Source organism: Perissodus microlepis, chromosome 4 (assembly GCF_051167445.1).
Source record: "Perissodus microlepis isolate ML-2025 ecotype Zambia chromosome 4, ASM5116744v1, whole genome shotgun sequence".
Taxonomy (NCBI): Eukaryota; Metazoa; Chordata; class Actinopteri; order Cichliformes; family Cichlidae; genus Perissodus; species Perissodus microlepis.
Window position 1 is genome coordinate 11,965,563 of NC_140464.1, and position 23,713 is coordinate 11,989,275.

General features: G+C 40.7%; 1 protein-coding gene across 3 annotated transcripts; it reads right to left on the bottom strand.

The window, feature by feature from the left end:
* Positions 1 to 2,948: 2,948 nt before the first annotated feature.
* On the bottom strand, positions 2,949 to 23,502 carry prkacaa (protein kinase, cAMP-dependent, catalytic, alpha, genome duplicate a). 3 transcript variants are annotated; one of them, XM_084925743.1, is made up of 10 exons: positions 22,697 to 23,502; positions 11,504 to 11,565; positions 10,341 to 10,469; positions 9,712 to 9,810; positions 9,520 to 9,602; positions 9,310 to 9,436; positions 9,095 to 9,190; positions 8,809 to 8,931; positions 7,294 to 7,458; positions 2,949 to 6,079 (listed from the first exon to the last, which is right to left on the bottom strand). In XM_084925743.1, the coding sequence occupies exons 1-10, from the start codon at positions 22,740 to 22,742 to the stop codon at positions 5,954 to 5,956; spliced, it is 1,056 nt and encodes a 351-aa protein (XP_084781869.1). In that variant the 5' UTR covers positions 22,743 to 23,502; the 3' UTR covers positions 2,949 to 5,953. The 3 variants fall into 3 exon arrangements, with proteins under 3 accessions (XP_084781869.1, XP_084781870.1, XP_084781868.1); XM_084925744.1 differs by lacking the exon at positions 22,697 to 23,502 and adding an exon at positions 20,380 to 21,424; XM_084925742.1 differs by lacking the exon at positions 22,697 to 23,502 and adding an exon at positions 14,983 to 15,419.
* Between the last annotated feature and the right edge of the window lie 211 nt (positions 23,503 to 23,713).

Genomic DNA, 23,713 nt, shown 5'->3' on the forward strand with positions numbered 1-23,713 from the left:
CATTCAGAGCTCTTCTTTGAATAATGGCTGCCTTCTTGTTCTGTTCTCTGTGCAAATGATCCCACGTTGCTGGCTCTGAGAAGGCCAGCCCAGGACTGACAGTGCCCCATTGTGTATTTTTCTGTCCAGGTATGCTTTTACTGTATTAGCAAGTGCATTTGGGTCATTGTCATGTTGAAATGAGAAGCCACTATGCTGACCAGGTGGTATTGCATGATGGATTAAAGTCTGATGGCACTTTCTGCATTCATAAGAGCCCCCCCAACACCTCTGGCTGAAATGCAGTCTCATACCGTGGCAGAGCCTCCATCACGTTTTACAGATGGTTGCAGACACACACTGTTGCACTTCTCCCCTGACCTTAAGTGGATTCATCACTCTTTAAGAGCTTTTGCCACTGGTTTTCAGTCCAGTTTTGTGTAAGTTGGCATACCTCAGGATTTTCTCCCCGTTTCCCTTCCATAAGAATGGCTTCTTGACAGCCACCCTTCCACTGAGACCATTTCTCTCGAGGCTTCAGTGAACAGCAGATGGATCAACTGAAGAGCCAGATCTGTCTCTAAGGTCAGGTCTTTGATGGATTTTTTCTTATTACTTAAGGATATGACTTCAGATACTGTTCATCTGCTGTAGATAGTCTTTTAGGCCTGACACTTCTTCTATTATCCTGAAATTTAAGACACACTGCTCAGAATTTTGAGATATGCCAAGTTTTCAGCTAGTTGCCCATTAAGAATCACCCTGTTGGTACACAAATACTACCTTATGCTCATCAAACTGTGTCATCTTTGGCATTTTTCATAAATGTAACAAAAAAACAACATGCTTTTGCAACATTGCAACAAGCTGTTAGTAACAAAGTGCCTAAAGACACAATTTAAAAAATGGTTCTTTGCCAAGTTGTCTGTGTAGCCACAACACAGGTTCATCCCTCGAGTTATGTGCATTTTTTAATGCTTGAATGATTCATAGGTCAGTTTGAAGACACTTTTTAAAAAAATGAGTGAAAAAGCAGCCAAAAAGCCAAGAGAACTATTGCTCAAGAGCACTTCATTGCAATTTGTTAAAGTTTGGCTCTTTGGAAGCAAGATATAAAGAAATGAGGGGTAGCACAGGGCTTTTACACAGTACTGCACCACCACAAACGCTGTTTCAGTGAGTTATAGTTTTTACATTATAGCTTACAGTATATATGTAAACTTACATCTTGGTAAGGTTTTGGGGTCACCAACTGCTGCCTCGTAATGTCAAAGCACCTTGTTAATGTTTCTGCACCATTTCGTGAAAAGATATCCTGATTTGGTGGCGGAGAGCATTGTTAGTTGAACGCCTACAGGAGATTAATAAACTAAGTCAGGAGTCTCTCAGCCCATTCAGTGACCCTTTCTGCATTTTAGATAGGGTGGGGTCCTTGTCATCCTGAAAGAAACCACCCCCGTTTCATCATGGGATCACTTAGGACAAATCTGTATTGATTTAAAGTGACCATTAGCCCCTAAGAAAACATCATAGGCCCAAACTATGTCACCTACAGCTTAACAAAGTCACCAGATACCCTCAATGAAAAGGTCAAAGTTTAAGGTTTTCATTTAATTAGTCACTCATCTGCATATTCTCCATATTTACAAATTAAATCTATGCACTAACATTTTTCTTAATGTAATGTGTAATGTAATAACAGATTTACTCCATGGCTTTGTATTTTTTTTTTTTTTTAATGGCAATAGTGCATTCATAATGATGGCTCAGGTTTCTAGGCCTTTAATATGTGCAAACATATGCGGACCACTGGCCAAATTGCCCACTTTATTTTACACAGACTGAGTCATTCCAATAGGTTTTCATTTGTGATTTGAGGCTTTTCTTGATTTGGAAATTCTGAATCCCTTACTCCTTCGCAGATTGCTTTAATCTTTAAGAAAACAACTCACAATTTTTCCCCCCTCCCTCAGTCAGTGGGAAAAGCTTCAGCTTGAGCTTCTTGAAAAAGTTCCATGGTGGATTATTGTGGCCAATATGCAAGCCATTAAAAACAGGAACGTTATCTGAGGTCCTATTATAAAAACTCAGCATCTGAAGCATGCAGAGCAACATCTGGATAGGCCAGACTTGTATGGAGAACAAAAAGCTCAGCTCTTTGGTCATATTTACTGGAGATACATATATAGATCTATAGATATCAATACACATATATTCAGAGAAAGAGAGGGAAGGAATTGCACTGATGAAAAGAACACCTTGGGGCTGGGGATATTGTGCTTTTGGGTGGTGTCACAGGAAACATTGCATGGATAAAAGGGAAGAAAAAATTTCACTGTCTATCAGCAAATTCAGGATGCAAATGTCATGCGATCGAGCCAAGGAAGCGCAACTGAAAAAGTGGCTGACTTCTGCAAGACGACAGCGATCCACACATGAAACCCAAGCTGAAGCTTTTAACAGCACATGCCCACAAGTACTTTTTATTTCATTAAATAAATCAAAGTGGCAGAAGTGCATTAACATGTGGAGAATTCATTTTTGATGCGCGTTTGCTGCAGGAGTCGTATTTATTGGTCTTCAGTTCAAAAATCAACAAAAATATGCAATTCTCCGCAGGGTGCCCTTTTGCATACAACTGTATGACTTATGCAGATAGATGCAAGTGAGGAGGAGGAAAGAAAGAGGGGGAAGAAAAAATAAAAGAGTGCACTGAGGTTGGGGTTACATTTGGAAAAGGGGTGCTGGGAGCTGGTTGGTAACTGACACCATACTGTGACAGGATGAACACAACACTGCATTATTCAATTGCGCCTGCTATCCTCTTAAAGCATTCACAATAACAGACAGGACGGTGGAAATACAGCATCTGCTATCACCTACCGGCATGTTTATTTGTCTTATCCAGCTGTTACCCTACAACTGCTTTCTGCGAAGTGAAGAGAAAGTTTACATATAACCCAGACATATTAGTCTTAACAAGTAAAACTTTATTGGAATGATACATTTTGCAAAATATTACTTTATGTATATATATTTTTAACATACTCATTGTGTTCTAAGGGTATCTGTCAAGTTCTCCAGAAGAGGGTAAGATAGTTAAGACTGTCGAAGGCAAGGATATACAGTATTGTTTCCCAAAAGGTACAATAGACTACACAATCACTGTACCCAGGTCATGAGGAGAAAGATTAATGTTGTTTTTGCTTTTTTTTCCCCTCTCTTTTTCTGAAAATACAATTAGAAAATATGAACGCAAAACATCTCAGATGTAAAAAGTGTTATGTTTGAAAGAAGTGTGTGTGGAAACTTGATGAAAAGAGAAGGCAGACGGGAGAAAAAAAAACCTTAAGTAGCACAGAGCAGTTGATAGCTGATAGAAAAGTGACAATACGTCTTGTATTGTAAAGAAAAAACAAAGTGTGATGCTTCGGTGTCTGAAGTGGATCAAGTGGCGTTGCCTTCTACCAGTCGACGGTTTAGTCATCGCTGGGTAGAAAGGCATTACATGTGCCCTCTTCAAAACATTACAGTGTGTATTAAAGGACTCAAATATTTAGCACAAATGAACTGTGTGGCCTGTGCTTCACTGTGTTCAAAAGGCTGGACAGCTTGGTTAGTGAGCAACTTTACTGTTTAGTGTGATGCTCAAACAAATCCCCCGAAAAAAGGTTAACCAGCAACCAGACCGTTAGCTGTGGAAACAGTGCTTTTTCAAACATGTCTAAGGCCCAGAGGGAAGTCTTTTCATTGGGCTGCTTTACCACGTGCAAGAAAAACCAAACCTGCCAACGAAATGCATGTAAAAAAAAGAAAAAGAAAAACCCCACACACATCAGGTTTCCAAACAGCACTGAAACTTCTCCATTTCAAGACATTCTCAAAAAACAGGGGAAAAAAAAAAAAAAAAAAAAAGCATCCTGCGATTGATCTCAATCGTATTAAGACACTGCCAAAAATGATCACTCAAGCCTACTGAAATCAACTGGAGCCAAAACCCCCCCAAAACATTCTAAACATGTCACGTTACACGACTGTATGACAAAGAGCTCGATGCACATCAAACAGTTCACAGAAACTTTTCAGTGAGATGGACAAGGTCTAGCACCTAAGGCCTATGTATGGATGGCAGGTGGGCGACAGCGTTAAGTCCTTCAATGAACCAAAACATTGTGTTCACTCAACAAACCAGCAATAAGATTTGGTCTGCGATTGTCTTGCATCCATGTAAAGAAACTTGGCCAAAAAAAAAAAAAAGCTTTAGGTTTGCTTCCTTGGTTTTAATTTGTTACAGAGAAAGCTGGAAAAATAAAAGAAACAAAACACTCCCAAACCCAACAGTTCAAAAAAGAAAAAGAAAATTGGTTGGACTGTAAATCTATGAAGGTGTTGCATGTAGGGAGAATTACAAAAAGGGAAGGGGTGGGGCAAAAAGGTCAGGGAAGAGGAGAAGCACAACCCCGGTGACAATTATCTGCAATCTGCTGCCCTACAACTGAATAATGACCCAAACCCAGAAGAACTTTGACACATTTAACTGGGTCTTGTTCCCAATCTATCTTCCAATAGAGCACTGACTGTCCTTTTTAATGTTAAACATTATTCGTGATCTCAGGTACCTCGGCATGAGCAAAGCACAAAGCTCTGCCGTCTTTCTTTAAAAGTGATATTGTACAAAAATAACATGCACATGTTGTTGAAACCTTTTGCTACTGTTTTGCGTATTAAAATCCACCACCATCAGAGTCACATACAGGAAACTGCATTTTTCTCAGTTTGCAAATTTGGCAGAATTTATATAATATCTGTTTATTTATAAAATCTTAAAGTCAGTTTCACAGCTATGAGACATAGACATATGTTGAAAAAAGATGGATATTTCATGTTCTCTATCTTATATTTATATATATCAATATACATGTATAAATGTACTATGAATTAAATAAACAATAGTCAGGAGTGTGACCACAATGTTAGCTGCTGCTAAATCACAGCTTTTTAAACCCACCCGTGAGCACTAAATAACACACAAGCACAGAGATCGACATAAAAAGGACAAAATGATCACTGATAGGATTTTTTTTCCTTTTAAAATGCTCTAATAAATTCAGCTAAGAGAAAGACAGACTTAAATGCAGACCTCATGTTTACTTCCCGCGGGTCCCTAAACGAGCAGGACCGCAGTGAAGTTTACTGTGATAAATCATTTTCACTCTGATCAAAGAGGTCGCCGCTGCTTCAGCGGCAAGCAGCAGAGTGCATCATCTACCCAATAATCATGCCACATTGAGCAGACGAAGGCAGGTGCAGAGAGTTTTTCAAGCTTTCAACCAAAACGGGCACGAGGGCCACCGCCACCGTAGCCAAAGCTCTGCACCAACGCTTTCGACACAGTTTTCCAACCAGTTGGCATTATGATAGGCACTGCTGTTGGACTTGGTATTGCTTGGACAGATTCGGGATGGAGAGGTGGAGAGGAGACTGGGGGTGGGGAGGAGACAAGATACAACGATCACTCTTAGAGAAGCTTGAAGAGAGGGCCCGCTCAGGGGGAGGGGGGAAAGAGGAAAAAAAAAAAAGGAGCTTTAGCAGATTCAGTACCTTAACAGAAAAATCAATGCCTCAACCTGCAGAGACTGAAAACATGTCATTTACACCATCAGAAAGAAACAAATCTAGCTGAACAGCCACAACCTATGCCTGTTCTTGTCAAGCCCCTGGCACAAAACACAAGAGGGATAAATAAAGTGTAAAGGTAACAGTTGAGAAACAATCAAAAAGGCAACACTGCTGGTTCTGTTGGATCTTTTATCACTTTGCCTCCGTCTTTCCATTTGGGGGGTGGATTTTACATCGTTTTCCTCATCACATATAAGCAAGTTATCAGTCCACTTTAGTGCTTTCTGTCCTCAGACCCCCTTTAACTTTCTAAATCCCTGCCTCTCTCTCATAATATCACTACCGTGGTTGGTATCTAGAACTCAGCAAACTCCTTTGCACACTTCTCTGTGAAGGAGACTCTGATTTCTTCTTCGTCGTAGTCATCAAAGTTGCTTGTATCACCAGGGCCTTTGCACTTAGGAATAAAGGGAGCTTCCACCTGGAACGCAGATGGGAGACAGACGCACAGACAAAGCGGTTAAAAGCGTAACTTCAAATGCAGTCTTCAATGAAACACTCCTACATTGATATTTGTGATGTTTGTCTGATAATCAATCTGTGAACACCCTGCAGGACCATCAGTGTAATCATGCACTTTCCCAGATGCCCATATTTGAACTTAGGCTGCTTGATTAAGGCAAAAAAAATGCCATAATTCTGGTTATTCAGCACAATTACTCATTCAATTAACATTAATCAGTTATTTGTCTTTTAGCAGGGGATCCACATTAGCTTTAAATGTAATCAAACTGAAAAACAAATAGAGAAGTGAGGTGGTGGGGGGGACAGGTTCACCTGTCTGTGGTGTCAGGTCTACCTATAAAAGGCAGCTGCCCTTAACATACGTTTTATGCAGAGCTATTCAAACTTTGTAAAATCCTTTGACAACTGTAACTGTGAATTAGGAATTAAAAGCTACAACTCAGGAGCTCAAACTTGTATTTGTATTCATATTATACTGACAAAGGCTGAACATGGGTTTTCAAATTAGGCGCAGTGCTTTTGTTTTCTGCAGAATCCACTTTTTGCATGAAGGAAAGGGGAAAGTACTAAAACCTTTGCATATTTTTCCCCATTAACCTCCACTGAAATACCCTCTGTACACAGGCAGAACAGTGAAATTATCCGCAGTCACAAAACACACCTAAGCTGACCGAAATCTCATTAAAAGCAGTTTCGTTTTTAAGGAAAGAATGTAATAAGGAATTTTCTCCATTCCTTCAATTGTAAATACGAAGAAACACTTATGAACATTAACTGTATATAAAAGATGGGTGTAGCTACCATAGTGACAACCATTGTTTGGAGTATTTTTTTACGTTTCCATGTCAAGAGGTAGCATCGCTCTAAAGCAGCCCCTGCTTTTTTTAATATTACTGTAACAGTCATAATAATGTACAAAATGATCAACCATGTGATTGCCATGTTCTATAAGACATGAAACTAGTGATTGAGACCATAAATTCTCAATCATCTGTCAAAATAAAATGAGCTACAGGGTCATTTTCCCACAGATTTAAATACAATCACCACCTATTGGTCATTAGAAAAACAGCTGGTCTGAGGGACTTTTACCCCGACTCGTTTTTTCAGACCCCAGACTGTGTTTATATTTATGTTCACGTTCCTATCGCATGAAAGCTGGCCTCTTACCTTCCTCTGGTAGATGGCAATCCAGTCGGTGGTGGCAAACCACTTGTGGCCCTTGATATCATTGACTCCATTCCTGAGATTGCCAAAGCGCTTGGTCAGGTCCACTTGCAGCAAATTTCTCAACAGATCTTTCAGGTCTGAGCTGAAGTGGGAAGGAAAGCGAACCTGCAAACCACAGAAAGCAATCAGAGTGTTGTTCGGAGTGTGTTCTCAGGCCCGAGGCTGATCATTTTGGGGAAAAAAATGTCTTATTGTGACTTTTCTGACGTAAGAGTTCAACTTTAGAAAATTAAGCTAATTCAGTTAAATATTAACTGAAGTGTAACAACCATTCATGGCTCTATATTCTCATGCAAGGTTGAAATTGTTTTTATATTTGGTTTGGAATAAACTATTCCTTCCTTCCTCCTATAATCACTTAAATACACTGCGAGACTCTAGACCTTCAGGTGGAAAATCGCGCCCACCAACATGTCTACAGAGAAGGCGCTCTAGTGGCTGTTTTCAATTTTCCATGTCATGTGCATTTTTCAAAGCAGATACATTTATATTTTAATCAATCCTGCTACACACGCATAAGAGCTTGCATTTTAGTATGGCCCAAAGTATATACATATATTGATTCTTCTCATTTTGCTAACAAGCATTCTTGCATCCTCTCTCCCCCCCCCTCCCTCCCTGCTATCATGGAAGATCTTCTAACAATCATAAATGCACCTTGAAGAAATGAGGAGCCTACTGGAAGAGCAAAAATGCAAGGAAAACCTGATGTATCCTTCTTTTTCTCTCTCTCTTGCTATGAGAAGCAAAGGTGATAGAAAGTAATACCAGTAAGGGAAATAAGAAGATGTGTCTAGCATAATGAAAAGCACCCCACTCTCCTGTGCTTAAAACATGCACCTACGGTGTTAATGTACCTACGACTCAATACAGTGCCTAAAAGACTCCTGTGTAGACATAAAGAGCACAGAGACACGGCTTAATTAAATTTGATGGTTCTCTGGTTGTGAGTGGTTGTGTCCATTTGTTTCCACTCTCCTTTGAACCTTCTGCTGCATGAGACATTTGTGTCTAAGGAGTTGCTTCCAGCTAGTTGTTCTTTTGCTTTTCTCACCACTGTTGAGACCATACGTGAAAGTCAGAGATGACATTTGGGAGCTATAAACTACACATTACATTAAACAGTTTTTACAGAGGAATCACGTCACGCACGACTTCTTTCTACTGCAGCTCGTGCTCTGTGCTGTTCTGTCTGCATTTGATTTTATGAGTTTTGCGGCGGCTCATAGAGTCGACATTAACTTTTTCCTCTTGATTCATAGACAGTATTTCTCAGAAATAATAATTGAAAAGCTAAATGCGTTATTTTATACACTTTTCAAATCATAAAGGCTAAAAGTTCAAATGTAACAGTGTGTATTTGAAGCAGTAGTAGGTGGTAATAATGAGTCCTTAGTTGGGGATAAGTGCACAATTCTAATGCCTACACAAATTTTTCCAGGTAGCCAAACTCACCTTTCCTGATACAATCTTTTCGTAAATCTGAATAGGCTGGTCTGCAAAGAAGGGTGGGTAACCAGCAGCCATCTCGTATATCAGTACTCCCAAAGCCCACCAGTCCACAGCTTTGTTGTAACCCTGCAGAACACACGAGAAACAAAGGGCATCAAACATGTCCGCTAACAAACACTTCACACTACAATGTTCACAGGAAACAGCAAAAAGAAAGCTGTTTCACAGTCTAAAAGCTGATGAAGCAATTGCTTCCTAAATTTCCCCTGTTAATCTGCTTAACACTTACTTTACTGAGGATGATTTCTGGCGCCAGGTACTCGGGAGTCCCGCAAAGCGTCCAAGTTCGGCCTTTCACCCTTTTTGCAAACCCAAAATCTGTTACCTAAGAAACAGAATAAACAGCCCTTAGCTGCTAGTCGCATACGGGGAGAGCACTTTTAGAGACACTAAGCAGCAAATGTTGTTGATGATGATGATTGAATACAAACATGTAAATCATACCTGTATGTAACCTTGCTGGTCAATGAGCAGGTTCTCTGGCTTCAGATCTCGGTAGATGAGATCCAGCGAGTGAAGGTATTCGAAGGTCAGTACAATCTGCGCTGCGTAGAAGCGGGCGTGTGGTTCACTGCAAAAACAACATACGAGGCTCAATACTTAAAGTCTGGGAACAGCACATGGAGGCCTTTCATCAGAGTTAACACAACTCACCTGAATCTACCAATCCTCCTTAAGTGTGAGAACATTTCACCCCCAGGCACGTACTCCATTATCATATACAGATTGCTGTTGTCCTGTAGTGAGATGAGGAAAGACTTACTGACACGTAAAGCATGCACGCATAAACAAGCCGGCCAAATTACTACAGATAAACAACAAAAGTGGAAGGACACAAATGCGTACCTTAAAAGAGTGCTCCAGTCGCACCAGAAATGGAAAGCTGACGGCTTGGAGGATACGCTTCTCATTCAGTGTGTGCTCTATCTGCTTCAGCTTCACTACCTGTGAGGGATCAGGACATAGGAAGGTAAACAGGCTGTCAAAAAGAAAAACAAATAAACAAAAAAAAACCCAAAACAATGATTACATCTCAGGACAGATTTCGATAAATTCAAATAACGCTGTGAAAAAGTAACCAAAAATGCACAGTACGGAAAAGGCCAATCAGAATAGCTGAGAGCAGTGTCGACCCATCGCGTAGTTCCATTTCTATGACGTGCTTGTCAGGTTACCCACAGGGTTTCAGGGGGTTTTGCAGTTATGATGTAGTTATGGCGTGAATTTCCTGAAATTTTGACATGTAAAGCTAGAAAGTGTCTTTTGACACTGGAAAACGTCTAAACTTCAACGTGACCTTCTGGAAATTCCAAAGCCAGTATTTGTAAGAACATATGAGAACAAATGGTTCATACAATCTTGGTATAACTGTTTTTGTACAAGGGATGCTACGATACAAGCCAGAGCACCCAATTGAGTCATATTTATTTACTCTCCAATATACTCTTGAATTAGGTTCTTCAAAAATACCGTACCTTCTGTTTGTCAAGTATTTTCATGGCGTAATGCTGACCAGACTCTTTGTGTTTCACCAACATGACTCGACCAAACGAGCCCGTGCCTAAAGTCTTCAAACGCTCGAAGTGATCCAACGCCGCAGTTTGCTGGGAGACAGAAGACCATGGCAGTTAGAGAACGATCACAATCTGTTTGTCCTTACAAGCCCCACATAGTTTTTTGCTAAACGTGAACTAAAAGGCCATCCCATATCAGTAACAAGATATTTTACTATGAATCGGACATATCGTCTTTTGTTTGAGGCACACTCATGGTTAACTTATCTGACAGCATCTAAACATGTCGTGGCTTCGCTGCTGATTAAGTGACCTTGTTAATTTTCCATAAAAGGTGCTACAGTAATCTGAGCACATCTCATTCAACACAAGTCTGAATGCATGTAGTTACATTAAGGGGCAAACGCGTGCAGTTGCACTCGCGTGCCTCTTTCTAAGCAGCTCGGTGCGCTACCGAATGCCTTAAAAAGCAATTACATGTTCACATTTAAAACTTAATTTCACCAAATCTCTTCTAATTATATTAAGTTTGAGAAAATTGTCTATGATCTATCTATGCTGGTCCCTCTCTCTTTCTCTCTCTGAGTCAGGGGTGGGGTGGGTCGTTCGCTGTAGCACCCTGCGCGACACAGAGATCATGCTTCTTCTTAACAATGGCAAAAATGGATATTCAAAAGTGTGGTCGCAGTTCACAAGAGTAGGTTCCACATCAAGTCCTGCAACTGCAGACACCGTTTTCGTGTCTGAAAGTAGCCCCGAGGAACATCTGCATAAGCGATCCACGTCTGGATGACAGAATGCTGTCTCCTTAACAGCCTGATGAATCCAGCAGGGTTATATATTCTGCGACTGAAAGTGGCTGTCAACTGTATTATTACACACATGCCCAGCAGAGGGCGAACTGCCCTTAAAAAATGAATGGGCTTTCATTAGTTTAGGGGCAGGCCTCTTTCCATGACACTGGCTATCTGAGTAAATGAGTGTAAGAAACATTAATCAAGTCACGATTCATTGTGAAATACACTAACAATACAGTGCCTCAACACAACTAAAACTAATGCATGCTACAAATAACAGAGTGACACAGTAATGAGGAGAAACTAAATTATGTCTCATCATCTCACCTGTGCTGGATTCTCCCATTTTTTCAGAAAATCTTCTTTGGCTTTGGCAAGAAACTCCTTCACTGCAAAGAGAAACAAAATTCCCATTCAGAGAGTTTTCACCCAAACCTAACTGAATTTAATAAGACTTTTATAAGGATATTGAAGCACTGGAAAGCTTATATGGAGAGCAACATAACATGCTTGTGATGACTGGATGTCTGGATTTATCTGGTCTTTACTACCTGGGCCAACATTTATCAGCTGCTGACAGCAAGCAGCAATGAAAGAGAACAAGCTAATACGTAGCACATAGTTAAAGTTGTCAAATTTGTAAATTAAAAAAAAAATGCTATAGATGACCTTATTCACAGAATAGAGAAAATAATACAACACAGCAATACTTAATAGCAAGACACAAATGAAAAACATAAAGCCAAATTGAAATAGTAAAGCTTTAAATAAACTTGAGTCTAAACAAACTACTATTCATTCTAGTCTGTTCTTTTTTTGTTCTTACAACTAAGTGATCAATTTCAAAGAATTCCAGGTTGGTTTCATTAAATCAACATTTCTGCCATCAAAGAACAACTTTGAGGTATCACTTCAGGCTTAGACTAAACAAACTCATCTTTTGAAGCCTCAAACTTCTTTGACTGCACACTGGAGAATAATGGAATAAGTAAAATGATCTAAATCTGCATATATTTTTAAATTCAATTTGAAAATACTGCTCAAAAGTCTGGGGTCACTTTGAATGTCCTTGGTGAAAAAAACCTCATAAAACCTGAAGCTGATGAGAAATCTTGAAAATGATGATTCATTGAAGACTAATGGCAACACAGGCATAAAGAGACTCATTTTCTGGCACACTACCATTGGGAGTCATGTTTCAAAGAGTCTTTGTTATATAAAACAAGTTTATCATGTTAAAGGTTACGCAGATCACGTCAGTACTTGAACGCAAGCCATACAAGGACTTTTAAGACTGATATTGCTATCAATATTTAGTGATTTAAAAATCCAGTATATGGATTATATTGACCAATACTTTTTCCCTGACACTTGTTATGTGTAGTTATGTATGTATCAGTTTACATTCTGTCCCAATCGCCTCACTGTTGTTTGTGGTGTTCCAAATATGTGCTGGCAACCAAAGAGCTGCTCTCTGACAGATAAACTATGCCACATCAATTCACGTAAAATGGTAAAAGGCCTTTCTCAATTGCTTTTATTATTTTTCGAATGTTCATTTATCTGCCATTAGAAATGCAGAAACGAATAAATTGCTAATATTGAAAACTGATAAATCAGTCAGGATCTAGTCAGCAAAGCCGAAATCAGCCTCTGCGAGTTTGAGTTTGTCAAAACGACATTGAAATCCTCACAGTCTATTTCTTTGTGTAATAAATTAAAGCTATTTCGTGTGGGACTTAATTTCCAAGACACTTAGTACACGCTTTTGTATGAGGACCTATGTCGTCCAAACCCCAGTGCAGTCTTATAGTAGTATTTAATGAAGGAGATAAGCCACTCAGATCAACTCAGCAAGTCTGCAACAGTTTTCAGGGTTTTCCATTAGGTCATAGTACCTGGTATTGGGTACTTTTTTAGTGACTTCTCAGGTGGGGTTCCAAGCAATCCGAGGAGGTACTAAACTGTGACGTCAGATTTCATGCCGCTGACTAGCAGCTCGTTAGTGTCACCCATGAGAGCATCTTGTTTACGAAAGTCAAAAACGCCATTTTTGAAACCCGCCAACGAGGGAAATGGCTACAAAAAAAACAACCCAGTGATCCCTGAGTCTGATGACAAGCCACAGACTGAGCAGTAGGTATATTCTTGTTATATTCGCCCACCTTTATTGTAGTGTTCGTGTCGCATGTTAGTTACGTCGTGGGATTGTAATGGAAAACCAGTCGATCCGAGTCGAATTGTGGCGAGTCAATCCGAGTAGGTACTAATGGAAAAGGGGCTTTAGTTTAGGACTTAACTGAGAAAGGTAAGTACATCTAGAGAAACAATCAGCTGCGCACTGAGTCCTGGCATTTATCCGTTAAGAAAGTCATTTTGTCCTGTTCTCAGGGAGTAGTACACACATTCATATGAAATCTTCAAGGTTTCTTTATCCTGCATTTAACAGCCTGCCTTTATCAGAACAAGAACACTAACAAGTTTTGGTAGAAGCATGTTTATTTTTTGGCTATTTTAGGACTCCAACCAACTAATGACAGTCATAACACTTGCACTCAGCTTAAATGGTACACAGATGGAGATGACTTTTTCTTTAATTAAAAAAAAGAAGAAGAAGAAAAAGACATTCCTAAGTGGTATACATTTGAGTGGCATTGTAATCCTGTGGACAGACTGTAACAACTTTACACACACAGTCATATGAAGAAGTTCTTTTTTTTCCCCCTTATCTTTATGGGGTTAATCTCAGTGCTCTGTGGGAACATGTAGATAACCAACCCTTCCTCATTCTTCCTTAGTGTCAGTGCACCGTGCACAGCTGCTGAGCTGAAGTGTGCTATTTATACTGTTAGTACTGGAAAGAGAATGGTGACAGTTGTAGGCCGACAACTGCTTTAGTAAAATTGAGTCCACTTTTCTGTGTTGCTGTTATTACAAAAACATAAATGAAGTGTGGAGAACGACTCAACAACTTTTAACGATCAGATTATAAGCTTAACAATTTTGACATCTTTTTAAAAAAATTGAATTCAAGCGAAAGCTTATGGATAGCTGTTACCTTAAAATCAATACTAAAACTACAAAAATTTACAAAAATCTTAAAAAAATGTTAAGGCTTAAATGATCATGTGGAATTTCTGTTTGCTTTGGCGATCAATAGAACACAACAGCCTGGGGCACAGTTTAAATTAAGCCAGTCAACTGTCAATAATGAAAGTGCTCGGTCGTTTATTCATCAGCTTTGTGATACGGCTAATGTCCTTTTGGAGTGATGTCTGAATCAGAAAACTGAAAATTAATTATGAAAAACAAACAGCTACCTACTCATAAATGTCTCGTGCAAGTATTTGTGCATCTCTCTCTCTCACACACACAAACACACACCAAGAAAAAAAAACCTTAATCCTCATCTAGCAAACATAATTTCCTGCAAATTCTCAAAAGACCAGCAGCTCCAACAATTGGATGGGAGAAAGCGAGCAACAATGGCAAAGACTAAAGTTCCTATAAACATGTCAGGAGCACTGTGGCTCTCAGAGAGCAATGGAAGCAGAATGGTCACCAGGGAGAAAACATTTCCTGTGAAAGTTGCACAACTTCCACTTCCAAGCAGAAAAAGCCATTACTGGAATAACTTGGAACTGCGCAAAGGAAAGACATGGAAAGAAGTTGCTGGCAGCTATATGGACACAGCAACAGGACTGGTATCAAGGAGTACCAATGGAGATGCAGCTGATCAAAATATATATATATATATATTTTTTTAAATCCATGTTCTTACTCTCCTGTAGCTCCAAATTTCTTACCATCTGGGAGGACTATGGGTACCTCTGGTGCTGCAGCATCTGCCGAGCGCGACCCCAATTCACTTGAGCGTGAGGATGACTCCCTCTTCCCTGCATGCCTTCTGGAGCTCTTCCTGTCACACATTAGCCCTGCAAAGTCTCCCCTATACTACTTCTTGGCCTCTTCCTCACAGCCACTGACTCATGACCTATCCTCCCCCTCTGACAGCACTCTGGTCAAGTCAGCAGGCCCACACATCCACAAAAACCCAGCCAAAAGTCCCTGCCGGCAGTCTTCAGTCTTTCCTGTGACTTTCACTCTGCTGGAGACCAAGTTCAAAAAGTAGCATCCACCTCCAGTGTGCACTCATAGTATGGAGAACAGTGCTGCTCCCGTTAGACTCGAGCAGATCAATTAGTCCCTTGCTTGGTTTGTATCAATATTTATTCTGTACACAAAGTACTCACTGCTGTTCCCTCTCATGTCTCACACACACACACACACACACACACACACACACACACACACACACACACACACACACACACACACACACACACACACACACACACACACACTATATTGATCTAAACAGGGGCATAATCATCAGGGGGAGGGGGCATAAAACACTAGCTGGTATATTTATCCAACCCAGAGATGAAGTCCTATGGAAAACTAGGCCTAAGCAAGTACCCTTGAGATGAACTAGACACATCTAGCAGCAGCTAAAACTTTCCCCAATTAGCACAGCCAATCAGATGTCACTGATGAAAAACTTTCAGAGATGATCTGGGCGTTTCAGAAACATAAAAAGTGGCACTCTCAGGAGACGCTAGCAAAACAGGAAGGCACAAACCACAGTGAACCCCCCCCTCCTCACTCACACACACACACACACACACACACACACACACACACACACACACACACACACACACACACACAAGCACCAGAGTCTGTTGTTTAGTGCCAGGGTTGAATTGATCCTCCAAAAATCAATCCCACATCTCTCCCCTGGGCCTCACTGCCCCACTCTGACGCAGGAATAGAGGGGTTATATTAGGGCGAGTTGACCGACATTAAACCGCAAAGCGCGCCAAAATCAGGTGTGAGTCTACACCAGGCCTTGTTCAGATAGCATACAAGCCTTTGCGGTGAATAAGAAAGCAGTAAATGAGCAAACAGAGCTGTATGTAAAATGGAAATGAGATCAAATGCTTGTAAAAGGTGAGAACTCAGCTTTTAGCCATGAAATGAAAACAGGGAGGGGACAAATACTGACAAAGTCATGAATGAGGAGTGTTTTACCGTCTTAAACAGAGCAGACGTGTTCATTTACTGACCAATTCAGGGGCAAGCGAGCTGACAGCCAGTCATGTAGTGTGGGATCAATCTTATTTTCATGCATGATATACATTTTTGCCAAATACTGCAATATCAGAGAGACAAAACAAAAAACATTAACGGACACAAGGAGCACCCTGAAGTGTACTGAGAGGGAAGCTGCAGTAAAGGTACACCCTTAAATCTGACGGTTCTAATCATGAGACGCAAAAACTAATAGAAGCCAACCTAGCCAGGAAGCATAGCAATCTGTTATCAGCAGTGAGGACAGTAAAGACAGATGAAAGTTGAGGAAAATACAGCAGCGATACTCCCAGAGAGGAGAGGAGATGTGCCCGCCATTTAGAGGTTTTGGGGTTTTGCAAAAGGAGACTACTTCACATTTTGTCATGTTGCTTCCATGCTCTGAGATTAACCATGGGTGGAGCTCAGGCAGCTCCTACACACATATAGACAGGAAACTAGGTGAGGCAAAAGCAATGTGTTACCCGAGGCTAATAAGTACTTTCTTTTCTGGAAAAGAGAGGAGTTGGTTTTAAAGCTAGCTCATGTAGCTGCTTACTTTATTAAAAACAAAACAAAAAAGCAAAAGAGAGTAGCATTAAAAGCATAAAAGGAAGAATTTAGGACTCTAATAAAGTCAGTACAAGACTAAATTCTTTGTTTAACATGTGATGTTATTTATATACGAGTTTCATATATTTTCACAGTGCTTATAGGAACTAGTTAGTGTAAAGGACTAAAAGGACTGGAGTCCTTTGCTTTCTGAACTGTCACCTGACTGTGGTCTTCTGCTTCAAGGTTAAGTGTGTTTAGAGAAGCTCTTCTGCTTACATTGGTTGCAACAAATTAGCTATTTGAGTTAGTGTCATCTTCCCATCAGCTCAAAATGCTGGTCTCCTCTGACCTCTAGCCTCTCAGTAAGGCATTTTCACGCAGAGAACTGCCACTCACTCAATATTTTCTCAATTTTTCATACCACTGTCTGTAAACTCCAAAGATGCCTGTGAAGGAAATCCCAGTATATCAGCAATTTCTGAAATACACCAACATCAACCACCTCGCCAATGTGAAAGTCACTTAAAATCACCTTTCAGCTCTAGCAGATCCTCCTGACCTCAGTCTTAGGCTCTGTTAATGAATTTGCAGGAGGTGGTAATGGCCATGTTTAAACGCCTATTAAATGTATTAATTAATTACCATCTGATCGGTTGATTACATATTTGCCTCAAAAAGCACTTTAACAAGTATGCCCAATAAACTGGCCATTGAGTCTATATAGTTATGCCACCCAGGTATTTTCAAGTACTATTCATTTCCACTCCAATGAATGTCACATGCAGGTAAAATGTCTATAACCATCAGCTTCATCGTGTAATTTCAGCTTGAGAACTGCTGCATATTTCAATCATCCATGGCAGACAAAATTAAGCAAGTGAAAATACCCCACATTTTGAGAACAGGTATAGGAGATTTTGTGATGCATGGATGCTGCTGGATCTCAGGGTTATTTAGCAGCGAGTGTCAGTTTGCCATGTTGTCAGTTTAGTGCTCTAAGCTTGCCTGAGATGTCTGATTGGCTTTCAACACTGAGGTCAACTGATAAGCAGTGCAGGCTTACGACACACACACACAAAAAAACCCCAAAAAACTTTAACCATTACACAAATCAGCTGCATGCAGAGCAGGGGCAGGTCATGAACCCCACAAATATTTATAGACGGAGTTGTACTTGTATTGAGTGCTACCTCATTATATTGTCATATTCAAAATACACACAAGCACACAAACATCCTGTGTCATAACTGCTTAACTGACCAAGGTTTTGCTCATATTTACAGGACCCACTGATCACCCATTAGCAATTTTTTTTCTTACAACAAAATGCTCACATACTTTAAAAATACATGCAGTTTTTGACCCTTATACTATAAGTTGCAGCAATACCTCTCTTCAAAAGGACTATGCATGACCAGTCATCTGCATGTTTAAATGTTGCAGCCCTTGCAAGTCGCCACCAGAAATACTACTCAGTCAAACATCATCTGATTAATGAAAAGCATTAATGGTTAAAAGATGCTCCCATCATGCCACCCACCCCTAACATGGTCTGCAGCTCAGACAGACGGCTGTGGCCCCCTTTCTCTCTCCCTCTCTGTGATGGGAAGTTTTAAACAAGCGAGATGTTAAGTAAGCAGATGACAGCTGCTGAACCAGTGCAGTTGTGCCACACTTTGATGTTGGATCTTAATGGTCGTGTATCGGCTGACGCCAGCAAGGAAAAAAGGCTGGTAGTGCAAGGACTGCTAACTAATCTGACTGTGTGTGCGTGTGTCTCAATGACACAATGTATCACACATTTCAGCAACATTTACAACGTGATTTGATTGTCGAATGTTGATTTGAAATACATATGCAAAGGTTTAACCAATGTTTAACCTCAACCGTTTGACTGTGCTCGGTTTATCTTGTGTTTTCATGCGTCCATGGTTGACTAGTCTGCTTTTTCTCCTGTTCACGAGACTAGTAAACTACTCGCTACTCAACTTTTCACCCTGCCTCTAATTCTGCTCATGTTCCTTTAACGCCTTCCCCTCCCCCCTCCACTAAAAATCCAGTCTCCTCTCACTAGTGAGCAGGTCCAGCAAAAATGAGATAACACCGAGCTACGTTTGCCTGCAAGCACGAATCATGGCACTTGGCAAAGACGTAGAACATGGGCAAGAGGAAAAAGAGACAGGATGAACATTTTTAAAACTGCGAAATAGGGCGTTGGCATTGGCCTTGAGTGTCGAGGACACGCCCTAAGACACTTTTAAGTTCTCCGCACGTGTATTATCTGGGGATGCCAGCTTAGTTTAGGTTGCTCTGTAGCATAAAAGGTACAAAGAAAACAACAATTAAACCCGGTACTTATTCATAAGTCTCCAATCTGTGTTAAAGATTTTCATAATTTCTGATTTGTTCTCAGTATTATCATTTTGACACAGCCCTGGCTTGCGGACACATCAAAGATAGCATTTTGCATGGCTGACGTTAAGAGATTTTTTTTCCTATTGTTATTGGGACACTGCCATCGTAAGTGAATTACAAAGCATAACGTTAAATCATAAATCAGTTTCTTAGACAATGCAACAATTATGATTTTACTCTTGGCGATCTGTGTTGAGTAAAGTACATGTACAAGTCCTGATAAAATAGCGGTAGTACAAATCAAAATCCATTTGATTTTATACAGCAAAGTTTTTTTTTGTTTTAGATGGATGCTGAAAGTGATTGTGCTTTAAAAATGGGCATGAAATCACGTAAAACCTATCTAGGCAACGTAGGTTTAAAAGAAAAAAAACTTCCAAAGCTGATGCACTTATGACACTCTGGATGTCATGTAAAGTAACTTTCACAAAGCCATTATGTAAATATGTTGCAGGGTGATGTTATTAAGTTACAAAAAAGAAGAAAAAAAAAGAAGACTGAACTGGCCAATAAGGCTTTTTGCCAGTTCAGAAGCAGCATGTTTTTCCTAGTGAGAGGGAATAACTGCCTTATAAGTAGACTTGGCTGAGTTTTTTTGTTCACGCACAAAAAAACTTTAAAACACACTAACGCAAAGCGAACGTTTCGCAAAGCCCAATGAGAGCACTTTAAGTGTGAAGGTACAGAAAAATGTCTTAAACTAGAGTCAGGAGGACAGTGACAAAAGCATAAGAAAGTCAAAGAATGAAAAAAAATCTGTTTATGTTGTGTAGTTTTAGCCTGAGTGTTTTGCTGTGCAGCACAGTGCACAGAGAACTGCCCCCCTTTTCACTGTAACTATAAAAAAAACAAGTGGTAACTGAGCAGACACAAACATCAGGGTGCTCTGCTCTGCGTATGTATTTTTATACATTAACGTTAGACACTCAATCCCCCAGTTCAAGAGATTAATTTAGTACAACATTATCGAGAAAACACAGCTTGGTTATCTGTCAGACGTTTCCCCTCTGCCCCTGAAGGACTAAGCTAAAGGGACATAGCATGAGCTACAGCTCCACCCCTAACCCACGCTACTGCCCAGCTCCAGAATAAAAACTCACTCCAGTTGCAAGCCTCTAGCTCCTCCTGTGGTCGGTCATGTCTGCCTTCTCCACTGCCTATGTCCCCTAGACAGGGTCCAGCTCGATGAAACAGCCTTCCTGCCAGCTTGTGAATTACAGACATCACACAATGCTGGAGGGAAGCCAGCTGATGTCCTGTGTAGACTTTTAAAAAGTGCTGTACGTCCGGATATTTTACCAAGGAGAAATTCCACAAAAATGCTCAACTAACGTCGTCTTAAAGGCCCAAACTTTAAGCTATCCTTGTATGGCTGTTTAGTCTATAGAGCAGAAGAAGCGATGACCAACTGTGCAGAGCCTGGGCTGGAACTTCCTTGCTCCTTCACTTCCTACTGCTGTTCACTTGTCTGTCCGCCCTGCTTCTTCCTGTGGGTCAGCTCTGCACAGCACTTCAGTGTCTCACTTGCCTGCCCAGCCTGGAAAGTTCGGACGCGACACGTGTTAAACACCTGGACCAGCTCTCAACACTGTCCTTCCATTTTACGTAGGAAACAAAGGCGGCTGCCATGTTGCCCTTAATCTCTAGCTGCTCTGTGGAAAATGATGCTTCTGGGTGTGGCCTTTCAACCCCTTGCCTGCACCTGTCTCTGTAGATCAGACTGATAAAGATGTGAAGTATGACGAAGTATGAAAAGACCTTCCGGCAGCAGTGCCTCCTCTGTCAATGTTTTTAACCTACTAATCCGTCAGTTTCATTTACGTCTACAACCCTGAGGAAAAAAATTAAAAATCTTTGAGCCAGGGCTCTTGAAAGCCTGGGCCTTCTTACATGGGTAACAGTACAGTAGAGAGCCTAGAGGCCATTCTTCACACTTACTCTCTACCAGCAGCAAGGAGCTGACATTCATTTAACAGGTACCCGTTCAGACTTTGCACACTTGAGCGTCATTTATGGTGTTATGGAAACATAAAACAGTGTCCTCTCAAAACTTTTCTGGAACCCTGTGATCCAGACTGTTAAAAAGGAACTTCAAATGTTTTGACTGAGTTATTTTCATAAGAAATTAAGTCATTTTAAAAAATACTTATTATTGTATATGATTAACATTTCTTTGGGGTTTTTATTCTACTTTTGTTGAAGAACTTTTTTATAAAAACAACAACAAACATATACTAGACAAAAACAAACAAATAAGATGGTCCAAGATCACCTCTTTCTCCACATTACACAGACTCCGTGACGCATACAAGTGCCCTTGTTCTAAATGCCGCTCATCACATGTTGTTCAAGAGACTCCTCAACTCCCAACTTTGTGCCTGCAGACAAATTGCCCTCATGCATCATATGACCCTGTCCTGGTGGCATTATTTTCCTCCCTCCACTGATAACAGTTATTTTTGCTCTATGAGAGTCACTGCATTAAGATCTCACTCATCACTTAATGTAAACATCCTAATGTAAACATAACCTCCTAAGACCCGAACTCTTCCACGGCATGCATTTTTAATTTCTCTTTGATATTTGGGCATTTTTTTTAACCTTATTTTTGTTTTTAAGAAAAATAAGAGCCATATATGAGGATATTAATTTAAAAATTTGATAGAACAGTAGCAGTATAATGTACTCGTAAGTGGATATCAGGCCCATGTAGAGCAAAATTGAGTATTTTGGTCTAAAAAACCCAAAATGTTATGTCCACATATGTGGACGACAGGTCCTAGGAGGTCAATGTAAACATCCAAAGTAGTATGTGCATCTCTCCTCTGGCTTCAAAAACAGAGAAGAAAGTTTTATTTTTCTGAAGCGATTCTAAGAAGTGCACAAGAAAGCAGCTGCACAGTGGGCTTTGTGTTTGCGTTGTTATTGTCGGCTTTCATGACCTGATGTGAAGACCTAAAAAACACAAACCGCAAGGAAACCTATGACTGTTGTATGAGGCCAATTGTTGTCATCCTCACTGGTAACTCTGAATATAACCTCAAGCTCGCAGTCACGAGCTTTCCCACAGGATGAGCAGAGAAAATGAATAACATCCCCTGCTGTTCCGATGAGATGACCGTGGCCTCACAGTAAAACAACTTTGGCTGAAAGTGTATGACAGTGTATGAGGTGAATGACCACGGGTGGGTGTCCTTCGTGGGTCTAGGTTGACAAACACTTCTTCATATTAGAGAAAATCCGTTGCAGCATTTTAATGTGGTCTCATTATGGATGCACTGTACAGATGCTAGGTTGTATACTCCATATGTACCTGTCATTATGGGAAACAGGAAATGACTATAGCAAAACGATCTAAGGGGCAGACGGCATGATCGGGCTAGCTGCTTCAACTTAGAGGTAAAGGGTACAACTCACCGCTCTCCATCTCATTCCCCTTCTTTGCTGTGGGCGTGTTGCCCATGATGGCAGGCTGATGGTGGAGTCCCTTGGCTCGGAATCAGTTTTCCTTTGCGAGTCACTGAGTATTGTTACACCGTTAACGCAAGTCACTGGACTCAATGAAACTGACAGCTAGCTACTAGCTGACAGCTATCATTATTGACTAAATGTAAATGTAGATCAAAGCAGCACTCTTCCGTTGTGACTTCAGGGAAACTCAGAAGACTGCCCCAAGCGTTAGCCGCTTTAAGTTAGCTCAGCTTAGCGCGTTAGCTCGCAGAGATAGCCAGCGGATGTCAGCTTGGTAGCGTTAGCTCGTCGATTTCTCCAGCAAGCACGGACAAATCAACTTGTCAATTAGTTGTTATTTATTTCCACAGACGGCTTGGTTTTGTACCAAAAAAAAAAAAAACAAAAAAAAAAAAAAAAAACTCAAGTCCGGGCACAGATCGTCGAAAGCCACTTCCGTCTAACTAGCAAGCTAAAGTTAGCTTCTGAGCGTTCCTCGCAGTCTGGCCTTAACTAACCAGGTACTCTCTCAGTGTATGCAGGCCTTCTCACTTGAGACCTTTTTTTAAAAAAATGTCCAGTATAGTCGGGGTTTTTTTTTAACAATGGCGCTTATCCCACTTGATTTCTCCTCATTCGTTTCCAAAGAAGCCGTCAAGTGCAATGGTTTCCTGGGACCGACCACCTGATAGTCGATTCCTCAGATCAACAGACCCCTTCCATTAATCTTCAGACCGCAAGGGAAACTCCAGTCATCCATCCACCCAGGCCCGCCTTCGCCTGCCTCTGAGTGGCCCCGCGCACAGACAATTACGTGCGAGGCGTAGCTATTCGAGCGCTCATTGGATCAGCATCTACACATTGAATCATTGCATTCATGCGATTCGACTGTCAAGCGACTTCGTCCCGCCTCCCGGACTTGCCAGTAGCCAAAATGCCAATAACAGTTACCGCGTCTTTCGTTTTTGACTGCAAATTAACAGC

Bases quoted from the DNA above. Each gene is read 5' to 3' on its own strand.
- prkacaa (XM_084925744.1), bottom strand. From the start codon at position 20,503: ATGTCTGTAATTCACAAGCTGGCAGGAAGGCTGTTTCATCGAGCTGGA. The intron at 11,566-20,379 runs GTGAGTTTTTAT...TTCTCTTTGCAG, and splicing joins GCTAGAGGCTTGCAACTGGA to TGAAGGAGTTTCTTGCCAAA. The intron at 9,811-10,340 runs GTACGGTATTTT...GATCCCTCACAG, and splicing joins AAATACTTGACAAACAGAAG to GTAGTGAAGCTGAAGCAGAT.